This window comes from Rattus norvegicus, chromosome 6, assembly GCF_021556685.1.
Source record: "Rattus norvegicus strain SHRSP/BbbUtx chromosome 6, alternate assembly SHRSP_T2T, whole genome shotgun sequence".
Classification (NCBI taxonomy): domain Eukaryota; kingdom Metazoa; phylum Chordata; class Mammalia; order Rodentia; family Muridae; genus Rattus; species Rattus norvegicus.
The window spans coordinates 108,940,674-108,964,483 of NC_141539.1; the positions used below are offsets into that span (position 1 = coordinate 108,940,674).

Here is a 23,810-nt window from a genome sequence, read left to right on the forward strand (position 1 = left end):
AATGCTGTGGCAGTGGTTACTGATGTCTTTAGGACGTCACTGAAGTCACTTGTCTTCATACCACAGCCAAACCCTATCGGTCCACAGCTTCCTTTGGCTTTGATGCCACAGTGTACCCTCTGGGAGTCAAGCTGGTGTGCTGGCTTCCACTCTCTTCCCTGACTGAGCTTCTTTTCGTCTCTTTAGTCTCTGCTGTCCCTTAATGCTAACCCCCAGGTAAAATACAAATTTAAAGGAGTTCTAACTCCCAAATCTAAGAAGCTGGGTCCATGGAAGTTTGCAGTGCTGGAGGGGTAGGAATCTCATTCTGGGAATGGCAGGAGATGTATAAGAAAATCCCCAAGGTCCCAGCCACAACTCTACTCATCTATGGACTCCCACTAAGGCTCTGTGTTAACACGCTCAATAAGACCAAAGTCTAGAATCAACTGCCAGCCAAAATGAGACCAGCTGAATAAAAAAACAAAAAACAAAAAAGTGAAACCCTAGAGAGTATGGCTGTAGATCATGGTGGAAGGGCTTCTGGGATATTCAATGAAAAAATTCAGAATGGAGAAAGCACACCTTCCTCTTACCATTTGGCTATGGATTCAACATACAACACACATGCTTACACTTAAAAGAAACATAAAGACAACATTCATAATTTTAAGGGGCCATATGTAAGCAAAGAAGGAAGCTAGCCAAAGTGGAAGCTAGACTTTCATGAATGCATTGTTCTTTCTAGCTTTGTTTGTAGAACTAATTTGTACAGTCATAAAACAAAATTGAAATCTTACTCTGCTCTTAAAAGTGAATTTGCCGGGGCTGGGGATTTAGCTCAGTGGTAGAGCGCTTGCCTAGGAAGCACAAGGCCCTGGGTTCGGTCCCCAGCTCCGAAAAAAAGACTAAAAAAAAAAAAAAGTGAATTTGCCATGGTGAATATCTAGCTAATGATACAACTACAGATAGGAAGTATTTTGGGTGACTACCTACTACCTATCTTTTTATGTTGATTTTCATTTGGTTCAGGGTCTTGCTATGTAGCCTAGTCTGGCTTCGACCTTTATTTCTGCCCCTGCCTCCAGAGTACCCAGCCAATATGTGATACTAACAACAAGGGTAAATGTGTGTGTGTGTGTGTGTGTGTGTGTGTGTGTGTGTGTGTGTTAGCAATTATACTATTGATGATAATATTTGAACTGGTTATCTGAGATAGCTGGTTGTAGGTGTATCAGATGTGTGACAGTGATGGTACCCACTGAGAAGCAAACGTTTTACATGACCAAAGGAAGGCAGAGACATGAGATCAGTGAATTAATAGGAAAACCACATAGTTAGTTCTGGATGCCATCCAGAAATATTTCAGTAAATAAATGTTGCATTTTATCTTTTCAATAAACAAAAATATGTTCTCACTCTGCCACTGAAAATGTCTGAAAAAAAATGACCAACACTGTAAACATCAGCCCCTCTAGACCAGCAATCTTCGGGAGGTGGGGGTTTTATACTCGCACATGAAGTGTATAGATATCTTCCTTTGTTCAAAAGTAGGTAAGCTACCAAAGATCCTGTGGAAAGGGAACCTGAATGTTCCCACAAACAGAAGAAAATTTTGACTGCAATGGATGGAAACAAAATATATTTAAGTTCTTCAGTTGATAAAGATAGTATTTTAAAGACTGAGGGAGAGGTTAGGGAAATTGGACACTTTTATTTACTTTGATACCATTATAGACTTAGAGGAAAGTTGCAGATGTGACAGTTTCTCTATTCTCTATGTTGCTTTTGCAAACAGTAACACTTAGGTAGAACTGTGGAGAGCGAGATGGCTGCTGGTGTTACTAACTGGTCTACCCAAGGGCTCTAATTTCCTCCATCTTCTCCCTTACTTTCTCTTTTCCAGGATCCTACAGCACTTACTCTTGTTTTGAGGGGGTGAGATCAGTTTATTTATTTATTTATTGTTGGGGATTGGGTACATACTAGAGCTTCCAAGTGGAAGTCAGAGGACAACTCGACGGGGATGGGAGGGGGCTATCTCACTGGCCTTCTTTGTTTGTATATTGAGGGACAGGGTTTTATGTAACCAGGCTAGCCTCAAAATTACCATGTAGCCAAGAACAACCTTAAACTCCGGACCCTCCTCTTCTACCTCCAAATGCTAGGATTACAGGTGTGAGCTACCACGACCAGTTCACACAGTACCAGAGACAGAACTCAAGGCTCCATGGCTGCTACATAAACTCTCAGCCAAGTCCAGCTACATCCCTAAGTTTAGTTGTATTTTCTTTGTGTCCCTCAATCTGTGGCATTTCCAGTTTATCTTTCACTACCTTGACAAATTTTAATCAATAAATTATATAGGTTGGCGATTTGATATATGTTTAGAATATATTCTGGTTGGGCTCCCCTGCAACCTCTCTCTTATTTCTCTCCCACCCTTGAGAACCCCCATTCTATCTTACAAACCTCTTTCTCCCATATCATAACATTTTGTTTTGTTTTGTGTCCCACAGAGTTTAACTGGGGCATTTATGTGACCCTAGGATTGGAAATGTCCATTAGAGTCTGGTGGGCTCATCTGTCAGCACACAAGTGGATACTACATCCCGCCCCATGCAGTCCCATTACATTGCAACAGTAGTAGAGTCCTGTGAGTCCCTTTCCTTCTGTAGCTGACTGCTAGAAAGGCCTGACTTGTGAGGACCCACGGCAGCTATGTATTCATGGCTTCCGAGCCATGGCCTGCTTAGAGGATAGCATGTCAGAGACCTCATCTTTGGTCCTTACGTTCTTTCCACCCCACCTTCCACAGTGATCCTGAAGAGGGCACTGTAAATATTTTCTCTAGGGCTCTATATTCTCAGCATCTCTGAAAGTCTGAATACACCTCTGTCCAGAAAAACTGCTGCTTCCCTGATTAAGATCGGGGGAAGCCTTCATGGGCACACAGGGGCTGTTTATGCTGTCAGGAATGTGAAGCTTCTGAAGAGTGGGGTTGGGGATTTCATAAGCATCGTTGGATGTTTTAAGCTAGATTTTTCCCATGTATGAAGGCTATGGCAATGACTGTGAATGTAGTTACTAATTTTCCTTTGGTACTATGGAATCAGAGACATATTTTGAGTTTGTGCAAATATCCTGCCTCACATAATTTCACTTGCCACATTTTAAAAATTAATGTGATGGTTCTTGCCTAACTGTGGGGCTGGCCTCTGATTTCCCCTTCTGTGTTTATTCATTGGTACACTACTCTAAGGAAGTGTGCTCTGTCTTCTTAGCCTTCCTTCTTTCGTCCTTCCCTCTCTCCCTCTCTCCCTCCCTCCCTATCTTTACTATCCATCCAACTTCATACTGTAAGAAGGGATATTTGTGTATTCTTTATATTACAAGACAACCGTATCATTGTTTTCTTTCTTTCTCAGTTGTTCCTGTTTACCATTAAGTGCTCCTTCAGGTTGATTTTCTCCTTCAGACACACTCCATTACTTTTTTTATATATAACACAACCCTACCTTCTGGCATCAAAAGGTATTTAACCATGTTCTGTGTAGTTGATACCTGAGCCCTGGCACCAGTCATTTCTCTAAGAACCTCTCGCTCTCTTTACTAGAGAATACTACTTAGAAGAACCAATCTCCGGGTGTTGGGTGTCCTCCTTATTTCTAGGTCCTTACTAGGTCTGAAGATGGGCAATGTTAGTGCCCAGAGCGATGGTACTGGGGAAGCGCCAGAGACCTCCAGGAGAAGGGCCTAGTAGCTGGGCTTTAAGTCACTGCAGATATGTTTTGAAAGGGACTGTGGGGCCTGGGTAATCACTCTCATTCCTATTCTCCCCTCCCCCTCTCCCCACTCTCTCCTCCCACTCTCTCTCTCCCTCCCTCCTCTCTCTCCCTCCCCCATCTCTCTCCTCCTCCCTCTCCCTCTCCCTCCCCTACTCCTTCTCTCTCCCTCTTCCTTTCTTTTTGTTAAAGAACTGTTTTATTCGTCGTCATATGATTTCCCTGTTAAGTGTCCTCACCAAAACTCCAAAACAGTTTGGTCACTTGATCTTGAACTGAAACCTTCATAACCTCCAAAACCATGAGTTAGATAACTCCTTTCTCTTTACAAATTAATTGTCTCAGGCACATTGCTATAGCAATGAGAGGCTGACTAACTTTGCCAACAAATCTAGGAAATAAATGTATGCATATAAATATATCCATATTGAGGTCTATATGTATAAATATAGATACTTCCTATATTAAAAACCATGAGTACACACACACACTCACACACACACATACACACACAAACACGCACATGCAAATTCACACACAACACACACAAACACACACACAAACACACACACACACATACACACACATACACATACACCACACACACATACACACACACAAACTCACACATACACATACACCACACACACACATACACACACAAACTCACACATACACATACACCACACACACATACACACAAACACACACACATACACACACATACCCACACACAGAAACACACACACACACAGAAACACACACACAGAAACACACACACAGACACACACAAACACACACACACAAACACACACACACAGAAACACACATACCCACACACAGAAACACACACACACAAACACACACACACAAACACACACACACAAACACACACACAGAAACACACACACAGAAACACACACACACAAACACACACACACAAACACACACACAGAAACACACACACACAAACACACACACACAAACACACACACAAACACACACACACAAACACACACAAACACACACAGAGACACACACACAAACACAGACACACAGACACACACAGACACACACATACAAACACACACACACAAACACACACACACACAAACACGCATACACACACACACAAACACAGACACATACACACACAGACACACACAAACACACACATACACACACGCAAACACACACATACACACACATACACACACGCAAACACACACATACACACACATATACACACACAAACACACACACATATCATACACCACACACACACACACTAAAGCCACAGGATTTAGCCTTGCCCCCTCCTGTCTTATGTTATTCTTTTTTCCCACTTCCACTTTATTTTTAAATTTATTTAAAAACACTCACATCATGTCACACTTCCTCTTTTCTCATTCCTCTTCCCCTTCTCCTCCAAGACAGGGCAGCCCCCTCTGCATATCACCCCCATCCCTCCCCAGCTCCAGTTAATCAAGTCACTGCAGGACTAGGCATCTTCCACTGAGGCCAGACACAGTGGTTAAGTTAGGGGAACAGGATGCACAGGCAACATATTCAGAGACAGCCCCTGCCTCAGTTGTTGGGGGACCCACATAAAGACCAAGCTGCACATCTTCTACACAAGTGCAGGGAGCCGAGGTCCAGCCTGTGCTAGCTTTTTGGTTGGTGATTCAGACTCTGGAAGCCACCAAGGGTCCAGGCTAGTTGTTGCTGTTTGTCTCCCTGTGGAGTCCCTGTCCTCTTCAGGGCCCTCAATCCTTCCCTCAACTGTTCCGTAAGAATCCCCGAGCTCCATCTAATGCTTGGCTGTGGGTCTCTGTGTCTCTTTCCATTACTCTGGCTTTTAGAACTATGAGTCTCCATCACAGCAGTCAGTTACTCATTTAGACAGACATAATACATATGAAGTCATTTCAGAATTACTAATCCGTATACCCATGAAAATAAATTTCTTAGCTAGGGCACAGCATTTGCAGTGCAGCTGTGTCTGTCTTTAGCCTTGCAGCACAGTCAAAACACCATTTTCCAAGACAATGTAGGCTGACTATTCCCTTGCTCCTCAGTCTGGTCATGCGATCTGCTTGTTGTGTAGCTAGAGTCGTTGGTTACTGTTTACACCATTTTAGCTTCCCTAGCCTCCCGGTTGGCATTAAATATGTATCAGTCTGTGAAACGTTCTCCTGACCCAAGCTATCTAAAATGAGTATCCCAGGGACATGCTGGTCCTCCTGTAGCTCCACATCACAGCTTTCTCCTCCCCATCTCCATCCACTCCTGAAAATAACCACCCCTCATCTCCTTGTTTATTCTTTTACATAAGTGTGCACAGCTATGTGTGGGTTTCCTTATGTAACAGTTTCCTTACAACAAATGGGCCCACCATCAATAGATGCTGCATTTAACTTTGGATTTGTCCACTTATGGAAATTATTACACATCCATGCCTAGATAGTCTCCCCGTTCTTTATACAGTTGCATAGTACTTCATCACACACCCGTACCAACGCCTGGCTGATTGTTTTTCTATGTGTGTACATAGAGGTTACTTCTGGTTTTCCTAATTAATAAATCACCTCGCACTCATATATTTCTTTAGTGGGATGTGCCCTTCAGGGTAGATTCTCACAGATGGGATGGCTCAGTCAAAATTAAGTGTGTAGTAGTTTGGTTAGGGATCACCAAACCCCTCGTTCCAGAAGGGCCATACCTCTTTGCCCACCCTCCAGCACTAGATACAAGAACCAATTATCTCATAGCTTCCTAAATTGTTATACTTGAAAAACTTCTGTTCGTCAGGAGAGGAACAGGATCTTGGTTTTGTTTTGAGTCTCTTTTATTATGTGAGTATTTATGGCAAGGCTTGGGGCTTGTCCTTATATTGTTTGTGAATCATCTTTGATACATGTTTCTTCTCGTCTATCAAGTACCTGCTTCTCTGTCTCCCATTCACCAGAGCTCTTCACATCCTGGGGCCGCGGACCTTCCCCGGTACCTCTTACAGATACATCTTCCCATCTCGTCCATCATCCTTGGGGAGTATTGTGGTTTTGACTATGCACATTTTCATAGAGTTTAATTTTTTTCAGTATTTCATTTTATTGTGTCTCTATTTTTGAGCCAACTGGAAAATCTTTCTCAGTGTTGAAATGAAAGAAGAATCTGGTACTGCTCTGGTCCTAGTTTTTACATTTAAATTCCCAGTCTTTTTTTGGAGATAGCTGCTATGCCTGGTGTGAGATATGAAGCTAATTTTGTCTTTTCCCCAATGGCTCCCCTATTGTCCCAACATCATTCATTAAGAAGTCTACCTTTGACATGGCAATTTTAGATGCAACCTTTATCCTGTACCATATTCCCCTATGTAGGTGGTTCTATTCATAGGTTTCTATTCTCTCCCAACTGGCCATTTGTCCATTCACCCATCACTACCACACTGTTCCACTCTGAGGGCTCCCCCCAATGGTTTAATGTCTGCTAGTTCCTGTTTTCAGTGCAGTTTATCGAATTTCTTTGGCTACTTTCTTTTTTGAGTCAGGGTTTTATATAGCCCAGGCTGGCCCAAAGTTAACTATGTAGGCAAGGGTGATCAAGGTTGATGTTGAACTTCTGATCCTCCTGCTTCTACCTCCCAAACACTGTTCCCAGGCATGCACTACTCTGCCTGACTTCTACTGTACTGAGCATTGAACTCAGGATTTCATGCATACTATAAAGTACTTTATAGCCTAGATAAAACCTTGGCCCTTCCTCTGCTATCCAGTCCTCCTCCTCCTCCTCCTCCTCCCCCTCCCCCTCCCCCTCCTCCTCCTCCTCCTCCTCTTCCTTCTCCTCCTCCTCCTCCTCCAGAGGAACATAAGTTTCCGCTTGCCTAACACCACAAAACAAACTTGTTGATATTGTTGTTGCTCCCGGTGTCCATTTGCAAATTAACATGGGCATAACTGATAACTCTGCAGAATTGAATCATTTTATCATGAGACCTCCTTCCACTTGACCTTTGTAGTTTCAAATGTACTTAAATTTAGTTTTTACCTTTGTGAGATTTGTTTTTAACTGTGTCTGTCTATCTCTCTGACTGACTATGTGTGGGTATGTACACACGACAGCAGGCATTGGCAGCGCTGAGAGGGATCTCCTGGTCCAGCTGAAGATACAGACGGTGGCGAGCACCTGGGGTAGATGCTGGAAACAGAACTCAGATCTTCTGCAAGAGCAGTACATGCTCTAAACCACGGAGCCACCTCTCCAGCCCCTGGTTTCCCCTTTGTAGATTCAGGTTAGCCTTATCATTGATTCTCCATGGTTTCCCAGATGTACTGTCACATCATGTGAAAATGGTGTCTTAATACAGGTTAAATATCCTGCATTTGTAGTGCTTGAAACAGAAGCATTTCTGATTTGTGTGTATATAATGAGGTATCTTTGAGTTGACATCCAAAGAGAAGGGCAAAGTTCCTATGGTTTGTATATGTTTTACACACATGTCCTAAAGGTGATCTTATGCAGTATTTTCTAATGATTTTATGCATGAAATAGAGTTCTGGGCTGTAGAATTGTCCACGTGTCGGTAACCATGAAGCTCTGGCTTGTAGAGCATCCTGTGGATCAGCTGGAAAGATGGCTCAGTTGGGGAATTGCCTGCTGCACAAATCTGAGGACCTGGGTTCAGGCCCCAGCACCCGTGTAAAAGCTAGGTGTAGCAGTGCACACCGGACACCCCAGCTTTGGGTAGAGGAAGCCATGTCTGGAGATAAAAGGACCCCTGGAGCTCACTGGCTAGCCCAACTGAGAAGTTTTGGAATCAGTGAGCTATCAGTCTCCAAAGTTACAGTGGGGAGTGATAGAGGGAGAGAGACAGCTGATGTGGAAATCCAGACTCCACATGTGCAAACACATGGGTGCATACACATACCTACATGAACACATACATATAATGCACACATAAAGGATAAAGTAATAGTACGTATCATATAAGATGGGACACAATGTCTACTGTTGAAGCTGGGACAGAGTGTATCAGCTTCCTAATTCTCTTGGCCATCGTACAGCTTTGAAATAATTTGTGATGAAAAAAAGCTGTTGAGTATTTTGTATTTCTTGTATTTGCCATGTCATCCAAGTGAGATCATACACTAGAATTCGGTGACAACAGCCGAGAGCATCCCACTCAAAGCACTGGTCATCACCATAGGTACTGAACCCTGGAGAGCAGGTGGCCAGGCTGCTAAGCATAATGGCCAAGAAGACATTCCCTGCTGGCCACCTCTGGCACCTCTGGCAGTTAAGGCTCAGGGACCCCAGGGGTTGTAGAGGCTAGAAAGACTGTCATTTTCTCCAGGAACCCAGTACCCAGAGTCCTATCTCCCCTCCACCTCTCAGAAGATCCACAACCCCTTCAGTCTTTTCCTGCTACCAGGAGAGCCCCAACTCACATCATTCTCCGAGGTCCCACACAGGATACAGGATTTGCATTCTATGCACTGCCACTTGTAGGTCTTAACTGCCTCAGTCATATTCAGAGTGAACTGCAGGCAAGTTGGGTGACCTGAAAGAAGTCAAAGCAACAGAGTTAGGACAATACCAGTGTGTAGAGAGGCAGGGGTACCACAGGCTGGAAAACAGCCTGGGAGTCTCAATGGGGCTCTACCATTACCACCTCCGATCACGTCAGGTAGAAGCCAAATGAAGAGATGGGCTTTCACCTTCTCACTAAATACCATCATCCAGTTTCTCTATGCTAAGAGCCATGTCCCCCATAGTTACAGTAAGTAGAGCAGAAAGCTGTCACCAGAAAGCACTAAAAAGGGTGTTACGGTGCACACAGCCCAAGGCAGCACAGCCTGGTGGGAGGTATCAATCAGCATTACCTTTGAAGCCCCAAGTGAAGCCAGAACAACTTATCAGAGGTACTTAGAGCTAGGGCCTCCTGTTCACACTGCCCGAGTGTGTCAGGATCGTATAAGGTTAGCAGGAGTAATAGATGACATTTTATGGTTGGGTATCCAGGCCCATAATCAAGAGATGGGCAAAAGCCCAAACCCTGAACAGTCACGGGGACACAAGAAGAAAGGGCTCTGGCAGGGAAGGCAAAGGCATGACTATCCCTACAAATGACCAGATCTGTCTCTGTTTCTACCTCTATTCTCCATCTCAAGTGTCATAGCTGAATTGGGAGAGGGACTTTAAGCTGTGACCATAGAACACATAGCACCAAAGGGATGCCTGAGGCTTGACCCACCAAGCAGGACTCCATCAGCCCCCACTGAGTCTGAAGAGCAAAGCCAGCAGTGAGTGAACAAGCTGGGAGCTACAGAAAGGGCAGACCCTTGGCCTTTTAAGGAAAGAGAAACTGGATGGGATTCCCCAGGTTTCCCAGGGCTGTGACCTGGATGGGCAAAGCCCAGCACTGACTCTATGGTAAAGAACCAGCAGCTTAGCCCAGGGCCTTCTCCAGAGCTCCCTCCGCATAGAACATTGTGCCACCTCTTTCATATGAAGGATTTTTGTCCTTTAAAAGACATTATAAACAGGGCCACCAATCAGAGGCAGCATCACTTACCAAGTGTGCTCACAGACAGGCTTCTAAGTGCTACCCCTACCCCTTGGCAGAGCCACATCCCAGCAGGAACTCCATGGTTCCCATTTGAATCTTCAGACCAAGCTCATTCAGGTGAAATACTGGCTAGTCCATCAGCGTAAAGACTTACCAGGCTCGGGGCTCCCTAAATATAAACCACACTGAGGTTTCTGAGCGTTTGCATTGAAGGAGAAATAGGTAGTGGTGTGAGAATAGGACAAGGAGAAGAAACCAGAATGAGGCCTTAAACTAAAACCCTGCACAAATGTCCCATTGATTTTCTGGAATATATCATATAGTATTATCTGAAGAGAATACAAGTCAACCCATTTCCCGTGCTAGCCTCCTAGAGTGAAAACGGAATGTGAGTAAGGGCACATTTTCAGCTGAGGACTCCGTGGTGTGGGCCACAAGTGCCCAGGTTCTCTGACAGGACATTGCTGAAAAGGATGGTGTTGGGATCCTAGGACGCACACCTACTTGGCAAGGTGGCTTTGTCCAGTTCCCTGGCCTGGGGCTATACCTCAGCCATAAACAGCCAGCCTATACAAAGTGGTCATTAACACCTCAGCTGGCTGTTACACTATGTAGAAAAAATACTACGTGAGCAAGAGACCCTAAGTAAGCCCTCCAAAGAGACCTCAAGTTACTAAACCTGCGTACATCTATTCAATCACTATTGGGTGACTAGCACCATAAAACAAAACTGTGTTGGAGAAGGAAACCAATGGGAGCTCCTAGTCAGAGAGGTCAAGGAAACTCTCCTGGGGATGCTAACTGGGTGGGAAGGAGAGATGGAGACAGGTGAAGGGGCCAGCCAGTGAGTGCAGGCTCTGAGCAACAGGGAGCTTTGCAAAGTAGAAGAAAGAGAAAGACCATTGACCATGATTGTAGTCTTCTTGGCAAAATTATGGGGCAGGAGGCCACCAAGGAGACGCTGACACCAGAGTAAATAGTCACTTATAGTCCTTATTTAAGCATTTGGGCCTCTAAAGTCATTGAGGGCTTTCAAGCAGAACAAAGGCCAGATGACTGTATTTAAGAAGCATTCTTAGGCATAGAGGACCTTGAAGCTGAGGATGCCACTTTGGATGTGAGCAGCTACGCGTGTGATAAGACGGCACAGAACTATACGGAGGGACTCGTCAAACATTCACAGACATGCATAGATAGGCACACAAACGTATGAGGCACACAGCAAAGTCCGCCAAGGGCGTAGGGTCCCAATAGCTTGGCTGTATGTGGGTATCTAAGATGCTCATCACTGGGGGAAAGGTACACGAGACCACCATCATCTCATGCAAACCTATAATTACTTCCAAACTGATGAAAAGATATTTTAAAATAAGACTATACAAATGAAAATGTTCGTCATCGGGAAGAAGTGGCGGGTAGGAGAGAAAGCCCAGAAAGAATTTGCAGTGAGGCTGAGGAGGTACAAGAACTTTTGCCTGGATTGGTTTAAAGACTGGTGCAGCCCGCAGAAGAGAGACAAAGAGGAAGGCACTCTTAGGTCAAAATGGCAGGCATCAAGCGGGTGGCTGGATGGTTTTTGAAAGTGGTATTGTAATACTGCAGGATTTGATAAACTGGGGTTAATGCGAGATGATACAATGCATGAAGCTGAAGATATAAAAGAAGCTATAAGAAGACTTCCTGAGACCTTTATCTGCTTTTTTCAAATGTTTATTTTATTTATTTTGGAGACAGAGTCTTTTTTTCCTTAATTTTTTAAAAGATGTATTTATTTATTATATATAAGTACACTGTAGCTGTCTTCAGACACACCAGAAGAGGGCATCAGATCTCATTACAGATGGTTGTGAGCCACCATGTGGTTGCTGGGAATTGAACTCAGGACCTCTGGAAGAGCGGTCAGTGCTCTTTACCACTGAGCCATCTCTCCAGCCCCACCCCACCCCCAGGGCCTTTATAATGACAGAATGTTTTAGATTAAGAGAGCCCTAGACCTGACTATGAGGCATTAGATCTTGCCTAAGGATCAATGGACAAAATATGAGGACAAATTCTACCTTGAATCCTATCTGAAGAAGGTTATTCAGGAAAGAAAGGAGAGAGAAGAGTGGGTGAAGAAATGATCTTGTAGTTAAGATCTGTGGGTACACCTGGTCTCAGCATATTTTTATGAAGTTATTTTAACCTGAATCACAAATTTAAGAAATATTTGCTCTACATTTGCGTCACTTTAAATAAATGTCTATTGTAATCAATAAAAAATAAAAAAGAAGGACTAGGCTCAGGTGGAAACCTGAAGGGGGTGGGGGAACGACAGAAATTGACTCATCTGGAGAAATATCCTCAAGTATCTGAATGAAGGAATTAGGTAGAGGGCAGTGAAGTCCCCTGGAATGAGAAACACTATGGGGAGCTTGTGGCCATCCTGGTGAAGAGGATCCAGTCTTTCTGAGCAGTGCAAGTTGGATCAGGGAGCTGAACATACTGTTGAGAGTTCAAAAGACTAGGGATTTAAAATAGAAACTTAAGGCCAGGCATGATGGCACACCTTTAATCCCAGCACTCCAGAGCCAGTGGCCCGCAGATCTCTCTGAGCTCTAGGCTAGCCAAGGCTACCCAGAGACATTGTCTAAAAAAACTTAAGATTGATCTTGCTAACTAGGTGTTAATTGAAAATATGAGAATCAATAAAAGTAGCAAAAGGAGAACAAGAGAAGAAAGAAAAGAGAAGAAAGGGGGAGAGAATTTTTTTTTCTATATCTAGGACTAAGCTTTGAGGAACCATCTATTTAAAGACAGAATTGCTAGGGATGGAAGACGCACTTCTAAATCTTCCTGGGGAGCCAAGAGCAAGATCTTGGGCAATGTGTTCCAGACTACCCTGGGCTACCAAGTGAGACCCTAGCTTAAAAATAAATTAAAGAAAATGATTGCAAAAAGAACCAGTAAAGGAATCAGAAGCAAGTTGGGCAAGTATGGGGTGATGTAGCTAAAAGGAGAGATTTCCGAGATGGGTTGGCAGTGTGACAATGCCATTGTTCCATAAAGACCCTGAACGAGGGAGTATTGTCTATGGCCATACTCGTCCTGAATGTGTCCAATCTTGTCTGAGTGAGGGAGTGTTGACAGATCAGCGCAAATGCTGTCCTGCTAATAATAACATTTCCCATGGCGCCATCTTCCCGAGGAAGGAAGGTCAGCACATTCCATGGCCTGGAACTTGGCTGGCAGCTGCACTGGAGCATCTGCCTGGGAGGGGCTGGGTGGACTGCGTGATCCACCCGTCCACCACTGCAACAGCTAGTCAGCAGCCTACTCCATGGCCAAGTTCTCCTACAGGCATGTCCAGTCTTTGACATTGAGACGTGATATTGTCTACCAGGTTGAGACTTGGGAACTGCATAATTGAGTTACATAACAACAACAACATGATAATCTCATAATTTTTACAACTTTGTGTTAGAGGACCAGCTCAGAACCCAAGGCACTGTTCAAGTGAGAGCAGAAAGTGGGGCACAGGAATGTTCTTACAACTTCTCTACTAGGGAGGAAGAAGTGTAAAAAGTTTAGTAGCTATACAGATGGGCCCAAAGCTAAGTCCAGAACTAAGTCACCTGCCTGTGCCACCACAGCAAGTTGGCCATTCTCCCCAAAACTAGAAGAAACACTTGCTATGTCAAACTTCAAGAATCCGACTTCTTATCTACTGTGGAAAGGAAATGAGAGTGTATACTGTTGGACGGAAGGCAAAGAAAGCTTCTAAAGAAAGCAATGGATTGAAGCTGGCTTTGTCCAGAATGTTTAAAGCCCATGTAAGTAGGAGAGGAGAAGGCACAAGTCTTTTCAGTCCCAGAGTGGAAGAGAAGAGGAGCACATTGCTGTAAAGCACTTTACTGAGATCATTTCCTACTTGACTGCTCTTTTGTAAAGTTGACCGCCATCTTTAAATGTACTTACTTGAAAACTAAGAATTTTTGCTTAATCTTTTACAAATTTCTTTTTATTTTATTTTTGTATGAGTGTTTTGCTGCATGTATGTATATGTACCATGTGTGTACAGTGCCCTCGAGGGCAGAAGAGGGCATCAGAACCCAGAACTGGAGTTACAGATGGTTGTGAGCTGCCCAGTGGCTGCTGGGAACTGAACCCCAGAGCAGTAAGTTCTCTTAACCACTATGCCATCTCTCCAGTCCACCATCTTTCTTAAAGTAAAGAATATCTATACTGTTATTTAGCTCAATGTATTGAAAGTTAGACAACCTACTCCAAGTTCCCTTGGGGCAATTGGTCAATGAGACATTTCTAAGATTCCAGTTGGTGAAAATTTAAAAAGTGTTGGTCGGGTCTTTGGCTCAGTGGTAGGCTACATGCCTAGTGAATTCAAGAGCCTGGGTTGTCTACAGCACAGAAGAAGGGGTGAAGAGGGAAGGAAGGAGAGGGGGAAGTAGGAAGGGAAGGAGGAAGGAAGAAAAATGAAGGAGATGTTGATGTAGGAAAGAAGGTAAGAAGGAACTACCACATAGGTGATTTCATTCCAATGGAATCATTAAAAGTCAAGTCTGTGCTCCAAATTCATATCCAATAGTGAACTGGGTATGAAGATGCATTCTTCGTTCCTACTAATCTGCTCCCAAACTGATTCCAACCCTCCCTAGAATTTCAGACAGGACATGTCACCCACAGCCAGCCATTCTGGAAGCCAGACCCCTGAACGGGGCTTTCAGATAACAAGATTTGACTTCGTGGGGCTGTTTCAGCAATAGGATTAGGAAGGAAGCCAAGGCAGACTGGAAACCTTCTCAGACACGAGAGGGCACACCGAGGAGACGAGGTGCGGCGTGTTCATGACATCACAGTCTACAGAGCTCATAAGAAAAGGCAAAATGGGCATCTGAAAGCAGTGACCACTGCCCGGCCACTCAGACGACACATCTGTCTGCACAGGACATTGTGCCCGGGCGATGAGCATAGTCAATCAAATGCACAGAAAGGGCTCAGCTGGAGCCAGAAGGAACTGACAGAAAAACCCCAGGCAAAAACCAGAGTTGGTTTCATAACCACCCACCCCTGCTTGGATTCTCGTACACAGCCAACCTTTCAAGGAAAATGACACTAAGTACACCTCACTGATTGAGCTCACATTCTGATTGAGGCTTAGAAGCTAACGCGTGTCTCTAACTTGTCAATTTCATGCAGCACACACTCTCATGCAGTGAAATTCAGTTCACTTCCAAGCAACCCTGGGCTGAAATAAATACACAAAGCGCTATGATGCTTTTCTTGCATTATACTCTCTATTAGACGGCTTTTTTTTTTATTTCATTGCTGCTAATACTTAATTTTGACTTGGGTAGGGCACATCACTGATTAAATTAAAGATGGGGGTGCACTTACCTTGTGAGGTATGTGCTTGAACCATAAATAAAGAGGCTATGAAAAAGGGCGAGGCTAGCAGGCCTATTATTTATTCATTGTGAAGTTATAAACATCTAATTATGTCTATTATGTTTTACTACCTTATTTGTCAATGTTGAGCTTTTTAAAAATAATTTCTCAGTGAAGAAGACCCTGGAGATCTATGGTTCTCTTAAAAGTATGTGTAAGCCGCCGCAGAGAGCCCTTGGGCAGCACCCCGCGAGCAAACTTGAGCCTCAGGACCACAGGTAAGACCAACTTGTCTGCTGCAAGAGAGCTGCCTGGTGAGATTGGGACACACAGAGGCAGAGTTCATCTAGGACCGGGCACGTCCTGTGTTTGCCGGAGGTCCCACGCCCGAGGATCCCGGCCCGCAGCAGCTCTCTGCTCCCAGAACCCGTGGGAAAGAGACCTCACCGCCTGGTCAGGTGGGCACTCCTGAGGCTGCAGAGCAGAAGAGACCACCAACACTGCCCACCCCTGCCCACATCCCTGGCCCAATAGGAAACTGTATAAGGCCTCTGGGCTCCCGTGGGGGAGGGCCCAGGAGCAGCAGGACCCCTGCCTGAGACACCGCCGGAACCTGAGGGAAACAGACCGGATAAACAGTTCTCTGCACCCAAATCCCGTGGGAGTGAGCTGAACCTTCAGAGAGGCAGACAAGCCTGGGAAACCAGAAGAGACTGCTCTCTGTACATACATCTCGGACGCCAGAGGAAAACACCAAAGGCCATCTGGAACCCTGGTGCACTGAAGCTCCTGGAAGGGGCGGCACAGGTCTTCCTGGTTGCTGCCGCCGCAGAGAGCCCTTGGGCAGCACCCCGCCTGGTGAACTCAAGACACAGGCCCACAGGAACAGCTGACGACCTGCAGAGAGGAAAAACTACACGCCCGAAAGCAGAACACTCTGTCCCCATAACTGACTGAAAGAGAGGAAAACAGGTCTACAGCACTCCTGACACACAGGCTTATAGGACAGTCTAGCCACTGTCAGAAATAGCAGAACAAAGTAACACTAGAGATAATCTGATGGCGAGAGGCAAGCGCAGGAACCCAAGCAACAGAAACCAAGACTACATGGCATCATCGGAGCCCAATTCTCCCACCAAAACAAACATGGAATATCCAAACACATCAGAAAGGCAAGATCTAGTTTCAAAATCATATTTGATCATGATGCTGGAGGACTTCAAGAAAGACGTGAAGAACTCCCTTAGAGAACAAGTAGAAGCCTACAGAGAGGAATCGCAAAAATCCCTGAAAGAATTCCAGGAAAACACAATCAAACAGTTGAAGGAATTAAAAATGGAAATAGAAGCAATCAAGAAAGAACACATGGAAACAACCCTGGATATAGAAAACCAAAGGAAGAGACAAGGAGCTGTAGATACAAGCTTCACCAACAGAATACAAGAGATGGAAGAGAGAATCTCAGGAGCAGAAGATTCCATAGAAATCATTGACTCAACTGTCAAAGATAATGTAAAGCGGAAAAAGCTACTGGTCCAAAACATACAGGAAATCCAGGACTCAATGAGAAGATCAAACCTAAGGATAATAGGTATAGAAGAGAGTGAAGACTCCCAGCTCAAAGGACCAGTAAATATCTTCAACAAAATCATAGAAGAAAACTTCCCTAACCTAAAAAAAGAGATACCCATAGGCATACAAGAAGCCTACAGAACTCCAAATAGATTGGACCAGAAAAGAAACACCTCCCGTCACATAATAGTCAAAACACCAAACGCACAAAATAAAGAAAGAATATTAAAAGCAGTAAGGGAAAAAGGTCAAATAACATATAAAGGCAGACCTATCAGAATCACACCAGACTTCTTGCCAGAAACTATGAAGGCCAGAAGATCCTGGACTGATGTCATACAGACCCTAAGAGAACACAAATGCCAGCCCAGGTTACTGTATCCTGCAAAACTCTCAATTAACATAGATGGAGAAACCAAGATATTCCATGACAAAACCAAATTTACACAATATCTTTCTACAAATCCAGCACTACAAAGGATAATAAATGGTAAAGCCCAACATAAGGAGGCAAGCTATACCCTAGAAGAAGCAAGAAACTAATCGTCTTGGCAACAAAACAAAGAGAATGAAAGCACACAAACATAACCTCACATCCAAATATGAATATAACGGGAAGCAATAATCACTATTCCTTAATATCTCTCAACATCAATGGCCTTAACTCCCCAATAAAAAGACATAGATTAACAAACTGGATACGCAACGAGGACCCTGCATTCTGCTGCCTACAGGAAACACACCTCAGAGACAAAGACAGACATTACCTCAGAGTGAAAGGCTGGAAAACAATTTTCCAAGCAAATGGTCAGAAGAAGCAAGCTGGAGTAGCCATTCTAATATCAAATAAAATCAATTTTCAACTAAAAGTCATCAAAAAAGATAAGGAAGGACACTTCATATTCATCAAAGGAAAAATCCACCAAGATGAACTCTCAATCCTAAATATCTATGCCCCAAATACAAGGGCACCTACATATGTAAAAGAAACCTTACTAAAGCTCAAAACACACATTGCACCTCACACAATAATAGTGGGAGATTTCAACACCCCACTCTCATCAATGGACAGATCATGGAAACAGAAATTAAACAGAGATGTAGACAGACTAAGAGAAGTCATGAGCCAAATGGACTTAGTGGATATTTAAAGAACATTCTATCCTAAAGCAAAAGGATATACCTTCTTCTCAGCTCCTCATGGTACTTTCTCCAAAATTGACCATATAATTGGTCAAAAAACGGGCCTCAACAGGTACAGAAAGATAGAAATAATCCCATGCGTGCTATCGGACCACCACGGCCTAAAACTGGTCTTCAATAACAATAAGGGAAGAATGCCCACATATACTTGGAAACTGAACAATGCTCTACTCAATGATAACCTGGTCAAGGAAGAAATAAAGAAAGAAATTAAAAACTTTTTAGAATTTAATGAAAATGAAGGTACAACATACCCAAACTTATGGGACACAATGAAAGCTGTGCTAAGAGGAAAACTCATAGCGCTGAGTGCTTGCAGAAAGAAACAGGAAAGAGCATATGTCAGCAGCTTGACAGCACACCTAAAAGCTCTAGAACAAAAAGAAGCAAATACACCCAGGAGGAGTAGAAGGCAGGAAATAATCAAACTCAGAGCTGAAATCAACCAAGTAGAAACAAAAAGGACCATAGAAAGAATCAACAGAACCAAAAGTTGGTTCTTTGAGAAAATCAACAAGATAGATAAACCCTTAGCCAGACTAACGAGAGGACACAGAGAGTGTGTCCAAATTAACAAAATCAGAAATGAAAAGGGAGACATAACAACAGATTCAGAGGAAATTCAAAAAATCATCAGATCTTACTATAAAAACCTATATTCAACAAAACTTGAAAATCTTCAGGAAATGGACAATTTCCTAGACAGATACCAGGTACCGAAGTTAAATCAGGAACAGATAAACGAGTTAAACAACCCCATAACTCCTAAGGAAATAGAAGCAGTCATTAAAGGTCTCCCAACCAAAAAGAGCCCAGGTCCAGACAGGTTTAGTGCAGAATTCTATGAAACCTTCATAGAAGACCTCATACCAATATTATCCAAACTATTCCACAAAATTGAAACAAATGGATCACTACCGAATACCTTCTACGAAGCCACAATTACTCTTATACCTAAACCACACAAAGACACAACAAAGAAAGAGAACTTCAGACCAATTTCCCTTATGAATATCGACGCAAAAATACTCAACAAAATTCTGGCAAACCGAATCCAAGAGCACATCAAAACAATCATCCACCATGACCAAGTAGGCTTCATCCCAGGCATGCAGGGATGGTTTAATATACGGAAAACCATCAACGTGATCCATTATATAAACAAACTGAAGGAACAAAACCACATGATCATTTCATTAGACGCTGAGAAAGCATTTGACAAAATTCAACACCCCTTCATGATAAAAGTCCTGGAAAGAATAGGAATTCAAGGCCCATACCTGAACATAGTAAAAGCCATATACAGCAAACCAGTTGCTAACATTAAACTAAATGGAGAGAAACTTGAAGCAATCCCACTAAAATCAGGGACTAGACAAGGCTGCCCACTCTCTCCCTACTTATTCAATATAGTTCTTGAAGTTCTAGCCAGAGCAATCAGACAACAAAAGGAGGTCAAGGGGATACAGATCGGAAAAGAAGAAGTCAAAATATCACTATTTGCAGATGATATGATAGTATATTTAAGTGATCCCAAACGTTCCACCAGAGAACTACTAAAGCTGATAGACAACTTCAGCAAAGTGGCTGGGTATAAAATTAACTCAAATAAATCAGTTGCCTTCCTCTATACAAAAGAGAAACAAGCCGAGAAAGAAATTAGGGAAACGACACCCTTCATAATAGACCCAAATAATATAAAGTACCTCGGTGTGACTTTAACAAAGCAAGTAAAAGATCTGTACAATAAGAACTTCAAGACACTGAAGAAGGAAATTGAAGAAGACCTCAGAAGATGGAAAGATCTCCCATGCTCATGGATTGGCAGGATTAATATAGTAAAAATGGCCATTTTACCAAAAGCAATCTACAGATTCAATGCAATCCCCATCAAAATACCAATCCAATTCTTCAAAGAGTTAGACAGAACAATTTGCAAATTCATCTGGAATAACAAAAAACCCAGGATAGCTAAAGCTATCCTCAACAATAAAAGGACTTCAGGGGGAATCACTATCCCTGAACTCAAGCAGTATTACAGAGCAATAGTGATAAAAACTGCATGGTATTGGTACAGAGACAGACAGATAGACCAATGGAATAGAATTGAAGACCCAGAAATGAACCCACACACCTATGGTCACTTGATTTTTGACAAAGGAGCCAAAACCATCAAATGGAAAAAAGATAGCATTTTCAGCAAATGGTGCTGGTTCAACTGGAGGTCAACATGTAGAAGAATGCAGATCGATCCATGCTTATCACCCTGTACAAAGCTTAAGTCCAAGTGGATCAAGGACCTCCACATCAAACCAGATACACTCAAACTAATAGAAGAAAAACTAGGGAAGCATCTGGAACACATGGGCACTGGAAAAAATTTCCTAAACAAAACACCAATGGCTTACGCTCTAAGATCAAGAATTGACAAATGGGATCTCATAAAACTGCAAAGCTTCTGTAAGGCAAAAGACACTGTGGTTAGGACAAAACGGCAACCAACAGATTGGGAAAAGATCTTTACCAATCCTACAACAGATAGAGGCCTTATATCCAAAATATACAAAGAACTCAAGAAGTTAGACCGCAGGGAAACAAATAACCCTATTAAAAAATGGGGTTCAGAGCTAAACAAAGAATTCACAGCTGAGGAATGCCAAATGGCTGAGAAACACCTAAAGAAATGTTCAACATCTTTAGTCATAAGGGAAATGCAAATCAAAACAACCCTGAGATTTCACCTCACACCAGTGAGAATGGCTATGATCAAAAACTCAGGGGACAACAGATGCTGGCGAGGATGTGGAGAAAGAGGAACACTCCTCCATTGTTGGTGGGATTGCAAACTGGTACAACCATTCTGGAAATCAGTCTGGAGGTTCCTCAGAAAATTGGACATTGAACTGCCTGAGGATCCAGCTATACCTCTCTTGGGCATATACCCAAAAGATGCCCCAACATATAAAAAAGACACGTGCTCCACTATGTTCATTGCAGCCTTATTTATAATAGCCAGAAGCTGGAAATAACCCAGATGCCCTTCAACAGAGGAATGGATACAGAAAATGTGGTACATCTACACAATGGAATATTACTCAGCTATCAAAAACAACGACTTTATGAAATTCGTAGGCAAATGGTTGGAACTGGAAAATATCATCCTGAGTGAGTTAACCCAATCACAGAAAGACATACATGGTATGCACTCATTGATAAGTGGCTATTAGCCCAAATGCTTGAATTACCCTAGATACCTAGAACAAATGAAACTCAAGACGGATGATCAAAATGTGAATGCTTCACTCCTTCTTTAAAAGGGGAACAAGAATACCCTTGGCAGGGAAGAGAGAGGCAAAGATTAAAACAGAGAATGAAGGAACACCCATTCAGAGCCTGCCCCACATGTGGCTCATACATATACAGCCACCCAATTAGACAAGATGGATGAAGCAAAGAAGTGCAGACCGACAGGAGCCGGATGTAAATCGCTCCTGAGAGACACAGCCAGAATACAGCAAATACAGAGGCGAATGCCAGCAGCAAACCACTGAACTGAGAATAGGACCCCCGTTGAAGGAATCAGAGAAAGAACTGGAAGAGCTTGAAGGGGCTCGAGACCCCATATGTACAACAATGCCAAGCAACAATGCCAACCAGAGCTTCCAGGGACTAAGCCACTACCTAAAGACTATACATGGACTGACCCTGGACTCTGACCTCATAGGTAGCAATGAATATCCTAGTAAGAGCACCAGTGGAAGGGGAAGCCCTGGGTCCTGCTAAGACTGAACCCCCAGTGAACTAGTCTATGGGGGGAGGGCGGCAATGGGGGGAGGGTTGGGAGGGGAACACCCATAAGGAAGGGGAGGGGGGAGGGGGATGTTTGCCCGGATACTGGGAAAGGGAATAACACTCGAAATGTATATAAGAAATATTCAAGTTAATAAAAAAAAAGTATATAAAAGAAATGTAAATAAATAAAATATCTAATAAAAAAGGCAAAAAAAAAAAAGTATGTGTAAAACTCAACCTGTGTTCCTTGGCTTGCCATTTAGTTTTCAGAAATTAAATGAGACGTGTAGCATCACTTCACCTGAAGCAGTTCCAAAAGCAAGTCTGTGTGTACTCGTGAGAAAAGGATCCAGAGGCCGGGGAGATGACCTGGCAGGTAAAGTGACTCCTGGGCAAGAATGAGGACCTCTGTTCAATCCCCTGAACCCCTCTAGAATAAAAATCCAGTCACGGTGTGCATGCCCGTATCCCAGGGCCAGGGAGATGCTGACAGAATGATCTCTGGCGCCCACAGTCTAGCCGAATTTGTAGAAATGGTGGAAGAAGACATTCAGTATCAGCCTATGGTCTCCACATGTTGTGCACATGCAGCCACACATGCACACCTGAACACACACACACAGACACACAGACACACAGACACACACACACACACACACACACACACACACAGTAATTCGGCTTAAAATTTAAACAGTTCCCCATGTTCATATACACAAAAAAATGACAATATTTACATGTTGAAAATACATACAAAGAATTTATGTAAAGAATAATCAAATTCAAATCAAAATGCTAAATCGTTTGAGGAAAAAAAAAGTAACTCAATTACCTTGGGAACAGAACTGGTCCAATCAGATCCATTCCCTCTCATTTCCTCTCTTCCTGCCTAAATCCCTCCCATGCTGCTTTGCTTCTCTGCTTGGACACCCAGCCTACCAGAGGGAGGGAAGGAGGCTCTGAGCCTTCACTTTCAATCCGCGATGGGTGAACTATTTCTACACAGTCAAGCCTCCAGGCTCTTGTGGAGCTGGGACATAGAGAGAATGTGTCACCTAACAAGCACTCAGGCCTAGCTTCAATCACAGCTCCACGCATGTGTGCATAGTGCCAGGAGAGGGGGGGGAGTCATTTTCCTTCAGGATTTGGCCCCTGATACAGGTTGAACATGCATGTGTAGACGGCACATGTAGAGTTACTTAAAAGAAACAAAGATGAAAACATGAAGGGGAAATACATGTTGGGGGCCCAGCGAACTGGAGAGGAGAGTAGGGAACAGATATCAAAATGCATTGTATGAGACCATCAGAGAATAAATAAAAAAAATTTTTTTAAAGAGCCCAACCTCTTTACATATATATTGCCACAGGTGTGCTCAAAGACGCTTTCTTCTCGTGGATTCTTTCTCAAGCCCTGCTCTGTTAATCTTTTGTAGTGGTCCACAGGCTCACCTCTGTATGCCCCAGATGTAACCGTCACTGCCCGAGACTCCTGCAAATTGATGACTGCAGCGGAACGGTGCTCTT

At 43.4% G+C, this 23,810-nt stretch overlaps 1 protein-coding gene across 3 annotated transcripts in view; it reads right to left on the bottom strand.

The window, feature by feature from the left end:
• The window catches only part of Dpf3 (double PHD fingers 3), a 281,926-nt gene that overhangs the window by 5,272 nt on the left and 252,844 nt on the right, over positions 1-23,810 (bottom strand). For all 3 annotated transcript variants that reach the window (XM_087552775.1, XM_087552777.1, NM_001434286.1), the window contains 1 exon segment: positions 9,212-9,324. In XM_087552775.1, the coding sequence (XP_087408901.1) occupies positions 9,212-9,324 (113 nt within the window).